This window comes from Eutrigla gurnardus (assembly GCF_963514095.1).
Source record: "Eutrigla gurnardus genome assembly, chromosome: 20".
Taxonomy (NCBI): domain Eukaryota; kingdom Metazoa; phylum Chordata; class Actinopteri; order Perciformes; family Triglidae; genus Eutrigla; species Eutrigla gurnardus.
The window spans coordinates 21560582-21571117 of NC_139931.1; the positions used below are offsets into that span (position 1 = coordinate 21560582).

General features: G+C 43.0%; 1 protein-coding gene across 1 annotated transcript in view; it reads right to left on the reverse strand.

The window, feature by feature from the left end:
- LOC311030465 (syntaxin-binding protein 4) overlaps nt 1–8917 on the reverse strand; it is a gene marked incomplete at its 5' end in the record, with an annotated part of 313894 nt that extends 304977 nt beyond the window's left edge. Inside the window, one exon of the mRNA XM_084036229.1 lies at nt 8787–8917. Within this exon, the coding sequence (XP_083892355.1) occupies nt 8787–8851 (65 nt within the window). The remainder of the gene's footprint in view (nt 1–8786) is intronic.
- Nucleotides 8918–10536: the final 1619 nt, after the last annotated feature.

The following is a 10536-nucleotide window of genomic DNA, read 5'->3' on the forward strand; positions in this document are numbered from 1 at the left end:
CATTCAAATCATCAATATGAAAATTAAAGTCACCGGTTATAACTAGGCAGTCAAAATCAGTGGAGATGCTAGACAATAATTCAGTAAAATCATCGAAAAAATTTGACGAATATTTAGGTGGCCTGTAAATAATTAACAGGAGAACTCTGGGAGAGCATTTCAACACAGCACAAAGATATTCGAACAAGAAGGTTACCGCTGTCAAACTAGTGAGTAACGCAGTCAAGCCAGCCAGTTGTTTTGTGGTGCATGTAATACTAGGCGTTACGGTAATAACTTCAAAATGAATGATAACTCAAAATCAATAATTACCCCCTGCAAACTGTTATGCAGAAATTATTATTATAATTCTAATAGTGTGAATATTAACTTAAACGTACAGTTCCAAAGACCAATCTGGCTTTAAATGACGGTCTGAAACTCAGAAACTCCAAAGATGCACTAAGTGACTAGTGACAGAGGATTCATAGCAGACCTCCTCAAAATAACATCCAGATACTGTCAGGACGTCCTGATGTAGATTTTCAAAAATTGAAGCCAATTACAATGTTATTCTTTGAGCATCTTTGCTGTAAATTTGGATTATCATTAAGAGAAAACAGCCTACTGTCACAAACTAATTTGCAGACCAGCTCAGAACGTACATCAGAATGTATACCGTCTGAAGTACATTCTGCTGTTAATCTGTAGTGAAATATGTCTATGGGCCGTTACCTTTTAAATCAAATATGAATTTCAAGGGAAGTTGGCTCATATATGGAATTTTAAAGGGCTTTTATTTTGAAATGCTAAATCAGAAGGTAGAGTGGCGGCTAGCTTGACCGCAGTAATCCGTGGCCAGAACAGCTACACGTTAAACTTCTTTTTCAGCTTCGTGGAGATTGCTCATCACAAGGTTTTTGAATATGGTTTCAGAAAGGATGACAGTGGGCCGAGCATCTCATATAGACAGCTGGTGGATTCAGGGGGCCAAAGACAACCAGATGGCCTGGAAATACTCATGGAGAGGCTGCAAAGTGCTGTGGAGTTTTAGTCGGAGGTATAGTTGGGTGTCAAAACCATGGAAGGAGATGCCATGCTTCCTAATACATGGACCCAGTGAGAGCATAATGAAGAGGCACGAGAACAGAGCCTTGATGAACACAAACCTTTCCAGATATGACTTGAACCATTTTTGGGGTTGTTCCCTGAATGCAAACCCATTGTTCATGTTAAAAGTCTCCAGGAAAAGATCATGCGACCACACCTGCCTCCCTCAGGTGCAATCACTTCCACTCAATGAGAGGCTAAAAATGTTGCTGTAAATCCATTTACTTCGTATACTTCCTTATTGCACAATGTGTGTTGATTTATTCTTAACTAATATAATGATAAAATAAATGTTTTCTATATGCAGAGCTACAACCATTTAGCCAAACCAAAACAATTATGATCGAGTGCGTCTCTTGGCTGCCTGGGCGCCAGCATGGTGTACCACAGGGAAATAAGGGTTTTGCAGGTGACATCTTTCTAGTGTTTCTCCACCCTTAGACAGTAGATCTTGAATATTGAAACCTTTGTATAAAGACTGGTAGAAAGTTCACAGATAGCAGTTTATTTCATGTTCACATCATTGTGTTTGGTGTCCTTGACTTGAATTTGTCGTGGCCTGTGACAGCGGTGGCAGGTGTGACATGATGCACTCTGACAGGTTATTTACTCGACTCCTGCCCTGTGGTATTCAGGCCTCCGCCAACAACAAACATCACTTTCTTTCTGCTGTCACAGAGGAAAACAACATGCTCTCCTTAAGTCACCTGGCCTTAGCATCTTTCCAATCCTGATCTGGGACACATTATGACACACATGTCCTTTGTTCCTCTCCTCTTAAATCAAGATCAGTAGATGAATGTGTAGAATACAACTTTTGACAACTTTGTGTTTTATTAAGAATACATCACATGATGTATAGAATTTCTATATATATATATACTGTGTATATATATATATATATATATATATATATATATATATATATATTTGTGTGTGTGTGTGTGTAACCCAGCCTGCGTGAGTGGGACACACGGATGGTTAAGATCGTGGCTGAGACCGCGCGGTTTATTAAGTGTCCACCTTGCAAACCATAAACAAATTGTACAATATTCAAAATAAAGCGATGTGCCTTCACAGCTATTAAACCCCTTAAAACAAGGTTTCAGCTCAAAACAGAGCATGAGAAAAAACCCACAGGAAGATGAATAGCAAACAGTATCCACGGAGCTAGCAGATACTCGACCGACATACTATATATATTATATATATATAATATATAATTATACTATGTATAACACATCATTTAAATAGAACAGCGTATTAACGATTTATGGTCAAGATATTTTACTACGATGTGGAGAGATATCTATAGTGCTGACTAGGGCTGGGGGTAAACGATTATTTTTAAAACGATTAATTGGGAGATTATTTTATCGATTAGTCGACTAATTGGACGTTTATTTTTTTGTTGTTCGATTAATAAAAACCATAATGTATCTCAAATAAATACCATAAAATTCTTAATAATATAATTTATTAAACAACACTGCTTTGCACAGCAAATATAAAAATATAGAATAAAATTATACAAAATAAAAAGGCCAGCATGTTTACTCTTACAGTCCAACAAAAATCTCTCCTGTACAAAATTACAAAAGATAAAAAAAATTAAGTGCAAAAACAACCTGTGCCGTGCACAGTACAGAAATTCCTGAGTGTTTAACACAATATAACAGTCCCAACATAGAACCTGATGCAAAATGAAACTGACTATCTAAAAGCCCGTAGAGTACTCTATCTACACAGTGAACAATTTTGATGAGCCCTATCACTAGGGATGTCCCGATCCGATATTTGGATCGGATCGGCCGCCGATATTAGCAAAAAAATGCATATCGATATCGGATCGGCCTGCACGGGAAAATCCAGATCCGGACTCCCGATCCAGTTTTTTCCCCCAAAAAATCCGGTCCGTGTTTTCCAGCGCACCGATGTAGGTAATCCATTGCAGTTTTTTTACCGTTTTCCCCAAAATCCGGTCCGTGTTTTCCAGCACACGTAGCGCACACCTCGCGACCTGTCCAGCATCCACTAAACAAAAACAACAAGACGGACTTGTCTGTGCATGTCCAGTGTTTCCCCTACCATTGTACAGGCCATAAAATCAATATGCCAAAAATTAGCCACCTATCAATTCATTCATAAATCAAAACATTTACATTAAGAGCGCCTCCGCGCAGCACAGTGTAGACAACAATCCTCGCCGCGCGCTCCCGCTACATTCTTCTTCGTGTACTTTACGCGCTTGATGTTGTTCTGATGACCGTTCCGCCTCGTTAAACCACCACGATGTCGCTTTCTACTTTGAAAACACGGAGTTGACACTGTATTTTGATAAGCTGTTGCACTCTTCAGACTCGTGGTGTGAGCGGAACCGGACCGGCTTCCGCGCTGCCTGCTCGCACAGATCCGCTCGTGCGCACATGCGCTGATGCAGGTCGAGTGTTGTCGATAAATATATGCAGTGGCGCCGCCAGCCGGAATCCTGTACGCACTGTGCATACTTTTTTTGAAGGTGGGCTAGATATTTAAATTTCAGCGGGTGACACCAAACAACGTCTGCCCAAGCAAGTCAGAGCTTTTCTTTCTCTCACACAGTGACCTGGAGAGACGCAGCCGCATTTGAGAGGACGATCACGCGTGTGTGCGATGCATGTCTCTCTCCCCGGGCCGGGAGAGTTATCATACCGTACTGTGCGTGTGTGTCCAAGTGTGTGTGTGCGTGCGTGGAGTGCTCACAAGCGTGCGCTTGTGTTTAGTTCGGGGATGGAGGGCACAAAAAAAATATTTGCACCGGGCCTATCACCATGATATACGCTACTGATTTCACTGATACTGAAAACATTCGATTTTGTCTTAAAAAAGTATTTTTCCATTTGTTGTTGTATTTTGCCGTTTCTGTGCGTACATTGAAATTGAATCCTGGCGGCGCCACTGAATATATGCACTCCTTCAAAACAGCATCAAGCCATATTGTGTGTAGTATTAGGACGTGATGACGTCTGTGGGGGAGGATTGTTTTTGATAAGATGTGGAACTCTGAGTTAACCTATTTCTAACTGAATTTCTATGAACTATTAGGCTGTTGAGTAAACCCATAACTTATATTTTACTTGATAAAATAAGACAATATATGCACTCATATGTCGTTGTAGTGTTTTACAGTATCTGTAGCTATTAATGTGATGCTCATCATTTTCCAGCCATATTTTTCCGGCCCCTAATTTTGGATCATTTCCATAAACCGGCACCTTAATAAGTCACTCTCTCCTTGTGATCTTGAATACACTCTGGTTGAACAAAAATGTTGAATGCAAATATAATAATTGCAGAATTGCAGACTGCTTGCTGTGCCATCTGACTTAATCCAACTCCACCAATACACCATCCCACGCGTCTTGTCTGTTTAGGTTTTTTTTGGTGGGTACCACCGGGCCTGAAAAAAATTCTAGGGGAAACACTGATGTCCCACTAAGAATTTAAAGTTATCGATAAAAATGTCAGCTGTTTGGGATTATTTTACCCTAAAAGACAAAAAAGACGAAGAGGCGGAGTGCAATACTTGCCACAATAAAGTCAAGCGTGGTGGTAAAGCGGTAAGATTGACTATTTATTATTTTGTCTATTTTGTCTAAAATGTGCTAAAATGAGAAAGAACATATTACTAATTGCATGTATATATGAATGGATATATGATTGTGAATGTCAACATGCTCAAATAAAAAACATTTTTAAAAATCTCCCACAAACGAAAAATGATAGAAATGTGTTGCAGCTGTAGGTGAGCAGGCCGACAGGCTGATATTTGAACTTACACAAAAGGCCAACAATGGCCTGACGGTTCTGTCTGGTCCAAGCATCGAGTGCCACAAGCACACAAATATGAAAGTGAAGTGGAAGAGACAGAGAAAAAGAAAAGAGCACTCAGCGGTTCACCATCTGTCTCACTGTCTCAACATCCTGCCTGATGTGTGTTGGCGGATGCAGCGTGAGATTCATGCTCCATGTCTCTCTGTTTAAATGTTTCAGAACACACAATGAGTTCAATTCAACAAGAATGATGTAGAATCTGCATAAGCACCTTTCCATATGACCCGCAGCCCCGACTCTAGTTCATGCAACAGTCAGCTGTTGTGGAGTTCACTACAATGCGGCGATCACAACAAGCAAATCCATCTGATGCCTGTGAGTTATACACGCGTGTTACATGTTTTCCTAATCTCCACATCTTGTCCAGAAACGTCCAACACAAGGTGTCAGCTGGCAGGATGGAGATCACCTGGATGTTTCCTACTTCCTGTTGGTTGTGTTGGCATTTCATATTGAAGACTGTTCGGGGTTTACATCTCCAGTCTGACTATGTGGAGGACCCAGAGACTGTCTGTGGTCCCCCAGAGGTCTAGATACTAGCTCACATTAGTCTAGAGACCAGACCAGACTATGTGGAGGAACCAGAGAGTGTCTGTGGTCCCCCAGAGGTCTAGATAGTAGCTCACATTAGTCCAAAGACCAGACCAGACTATGTGGAGAAACCAGAGACTGTCTGTGGTCCCCCAGAGGTCTAGATAGTAGCCAACATTAGTCCAGAGACCAGACCAGACTATGTGGAGAAACCAGAGACTGTCTGTGGTCCCCCAGAGGTCTAGATAGTAGCCCAGATTAGTCCAGAGACCAGACCAGACTATGTGGAGGACCCAGAGACTGTCTGTGGTCCCCCAGAGGTCTAGATACTAGCTCACATTAGTCTAGAGAACAGACCAGACTATGTGGAGGAACCAGAGAGTGTCTGTGGTCCCCCAGAGGTCTAGATAGTAGCTCACATTAGTCCAAAGACCAGACCCGACTATATGGAGAAACCAGAGACTGTCTGTGGTCCCCCAGAGGTCTAGATAGTAGCTCACATTAGTCCAAAGACCAGACCCGACTATGTGGAGAAACCAGAGACTGTCTGTGGTCCCCCAGAGGTCTAGATACTAGCTCACATTAGTCCAGAGACCAGACCAGACTATGTGGAGAAACCAGAGACTGTCTGTGGTCCCCCAGAGGTCTAGATACTAGCTCACATTAGTCCAGAAACCAGACCAGACTATGTGGAGAAACGAGAGACTGTCTGTGGTCCTAACAACAAGGTCTCTGCTGTATTTACAGTGTTTCCCCTACCATTGTACAGGCCAAGGAGACCTGCCGCCAGGCCAAAAAAAAAATCAATATGCAAAAAAATAAGCTACTTATCAATTAATTCATAAATCAATAATCATTTACATTAGGAGCGCCCCCTGTGCAGCGCGACGCGAGTCAACCTGCTTCGTGCCTAGCGATGCGAGTACCGCTGCTGAGAGCGCGGGCATACATTCTGGGATGTTTAAGGTTTGTTAGCTAACCAACTGGCGCCGCCGGAGGCAACTCCAGAAAAAAAAGACAGGTGCAGGTGAGACGGAAGAAAGGGGAGCAGATTGCAGTGGAGAGGGGGGCTGCTCGAGGACCGTTGCACGGTTCACACTGGGTTCACACTGGGTTCACACCGGCCGCCGAAGCACCGCGAATAGCCACGAAACGGAGCCCGCTTCCTTTCGGCACCCTTGTTAACCAATAGTGTAGTTCAGACCAGACGCGGAGCGCCGCGATCCTACGCGCCGTGAAGCGATCGTTTCGGCGTCTATTTCGGGTGTATTTTGTGTGCGAGCCGCAAGCAGTCGCGTCAATTCTGTCAGAAAGTCACACAAAGAAACTCGAGACAATCCGGTCAATTTGCAAAATAAAAGCAATTTTCAAAATAAAATACAGCGATTGACAAATGCGATCATATTTGTGTATCTAAACAGAGTAGAGAGATGAAAACAAACAAGCTTCTCTCTCTTTTTTTTTGGTAAGCAATAATGATGAAAATAACACAGACAATAGGCTAGTTTTCCCAGGCATTGTCAAATGTATGTAACTCTGTTATAATAAAATGAATAAAAAACTTGTGGCCAAGTTCCCCTACGACAAGGCCTTGGTGAAGTTCTTCACAAAACCCAGAAAAATCAAGTGCAGCAGAGAACGATGCACACTGTGTGGTTGAAGTGCACATGTAGCATGTTCCATTTGTACTGTATGCAATAAATGCACTTTAATAAGTCACTCTCTCCTTGTGATCTTGAATACACTCGGGTTGAACAAAAATTTGAATGCAAATATAATAATTGCAGAATTGCAGACTGCTTGCTGTACCACTTAATCCAAATGCACCAATACACCATCCCACATGTCTCGTCTGTAGGGTTTTTTCGGTGGGTACCACCGGGCCTGAAAAAAATTCTAGTGGAAACACTGATTTATGCCTAGATGACTTTATTTGGAGTGTTGATGGAGCAGCTCCAATGTTCATCAACCAGACTCCATTCAGAAAACAAGCATTTTAAAAGTAGTTAGCTTGTGGTCTTGCAGACAAACCTAACAAAGCATGACTTCAGACTTTTTACCCAGACAGGACGGGGTTTGGTTTCCTGGTGGATCTGGGACTCCATCATGTACAAAGCAGCAATAGTGGTGATTTTAGCCGTGATGGAGGAAACCTGCTTGGAGTCTACTTGGAGGTAAACCCTGCCTCTCTGGTACAACTAGAGCGAGTCAATAAACACAAATGATCCCACAGTCAAACTTGCGCAATTAAAAGTGAGAACACAAGAGCAGGTTAAATTCCGACACTCTCACAGCCTTTTGTTAAAGCCATCCAGATAAGCCTCTCACACCTACCTGGTCTTTATGGTGGGGTTCATCCTGAGTGGAAACAGTCCCAGGTCTATGTCTTTGCTCTCAGGATTAAACTCTAGGGCTCCTGAGATGTAAATCAAAAAGTAGTCCCAGAGCTCAGGTAACTTCTGGGAGGAGAGAATCATGAGGGAAGCCTTCGGGGTGATAACAGGAGAGACGGCAACACAGCAGAGTCATATCGTCTCCCTTCAGCTCGCCTTTAAGCACCCGAGGCAGCTTCAAGCGTCCACTCAGCACCTACATTCAGCTGACCGACTCCTCCTCTCAGGACACGACGCAACTGTCCCATGGGATCATTCACATTGTCACAGCATTCCTCCAGTTTGACATGGAAAATATAGAGGCTAAATGTATTTACTATTTGGCTCTGAACAGTGTGTCATGTAATCCCAATAGTAATAATAGTAATAATAATAATAGTAAAATGGTCATCTGCACTGCATTCTGTTTCTGAAGTAACCTTCAAGTGGTTTCACCTCCCCTTCTTAAATCCTGCCGTCTAACAGCACATATGATGGAGAATCATTCATTCATCTGCAGGGTTTTACACGGATGAAAAGGTGCTAGAATCATTGCTAGAATAGCAGTAAAGTTACCGAATGTCCTTCATTCCAACATATTTGAAGCTGTTTATATCGTGGAGTGAATTATTAAAAAGACGTTCCAGATTAGACCATTCTTTAAATAATTGTGTGCAGAATAAAAAGTAAAACCGTCCAAACCATGAACCACCAACACACACACAGGTCTGCTTCTCAGGTCAAAATAAGTCCGATTTCAGAATAAAAGGAAGAAACACTGAGGATTCTGTATTTTATGAAAGCACTGAAACTTTGATTTGAAAGACTTCACTTTGTGATTACTGTTGCGTCTGGGAATCCTGGTGGTCTGGCAGCCTTCAGCCATGTTTAAAGACAGACCACTCAGCATGCTTCACCTACCAGTAAATGAGCGACAGTCCATCGAAACGCTCGAGCTCTCTCCCGCGTTGTTTCAGCAGAGACATGTTATCCAAAAGTGGTCCAGGTGTTCAGCCCCCACACTCGCCACAGGACCCCCGGGAAGCCAAGTGTCCGAGTCCCTGAGAACGCATCACTCTGGCCGCTCCTCGCCTCCGCGTGCCTTCGCTGACTGCGTGGATGCGTCAGCCTTCTTTCCCCTCCAGATCAATGAGACGGACGCCGCTCGCCGGTAACGGGACGCTCCGTCCGCGCGACTCTAATCTGACCGGCACGTGCGCTTCTTTCCTGCTGACTGACCTTTATCCATCTGTTTGACCAAAGTCCATTGTCCACGGTGCTGGCAGTAGATAGCGGAGCAGTGCTGGAGGTACGAGACCACTCACTGTGTGTTTGCCTCCCGTGGATCAGCGATGCTGCGTTCAAGGGTTAATTAAAAAAAAACTGCGTGGACGTTTACACACGCACACACACACTGTGGTAGTGACTTCCTGCTGAGAGGAATCCATCACACACTTTACTTATGTCGCATATTTGATGTTGTATGTCAGTCATTATTCTTGCTGGTCAGTCGTTATGACATTAGGTCAGTCGGTATTCAAGCAAGTCAGGCATTGTTCCAGCAGGTCAGTTGTGGTTCCATTAGTCTTTTATACTCAAGCGTTAGTGTCTGTAATGATATTAGGGCCACGTCAGTTGTTATTCTAGGAGGTCAGTCATTATTCCATCAGGTCAGTCATTATTCCAGCTTGTCAGTCATTATTCCATCAGGTCAGTCATTATTCCATCAGGTCAGTCATTATTCCAGCATGTCAGTCTTTATTCCATCAGGTCAGTCATTATTCCGGCATGTCAGTCATTATTTTGGCATGTCAGTCATTATTCCGGCATGTCAGTCATTATTCCAGCATGTCAGTCATTATCCCAGCATGTCAGTCATTATGCCAGCAGGTCAATATCAGTCAGTTATTATTCCTGCTGGTCAGTTGTTATTCCAGCAACTCAATCAGTATTCCAGCAGGTCAGGGCCGCAGCTACCACGGTGGACCATGGGGTTGTTTTTTAGGAATGTTCTTGATTAATGCAGTGTTCACCTCAAACGTGAAGCTAATGATGCAAGTTTGACTACAGGATCATTTCTATTTATAGAGGCACCAGAGAGGGGGGGGGGGGGGGGGGGGGGTAACAACTATGGCTGCTTTATGTGTTGTGATGTCCCAGATGCCATTGCTGTCTGGGTTCAAGCTAGCAACTCGGTTGATGGGTGCTAGGCTATGCTAACATTGTAGCCGCTCCATCAACACTCCAAATAACATAATCTAGACATAAGGCAATGTTGCTGTTTGTACCATAGACATTGACATACATTTCTCCACATACTCTGGTCTGGTCTCTGTACTAATACGAGGTACTATCGTAGACCTGAACCAGGAGACAACAAGTGTTTACCAATATTTCAACTTGAACGAATTGCGCAAAATTCACATTTTCATTTGCATATTCTCCTGATGTTTATACCACAATCGGCAGTTCTATGTTACACCCCCATTGTATGAGCCGTATTAATTTTGTATTATTTCATGTAATTTTGCCCTGTGCCTATAGGGGGGCTGTTTTGCTCTGTTGCTCAGCCAAACTCGGGTCAGCCCAGGTAGGCCATTTAATCTAGAGGAAACACGTAGTTTGATGTGGTGAGCAATTTGGTTTGTTGTTTTGGTTACATGTATTATGA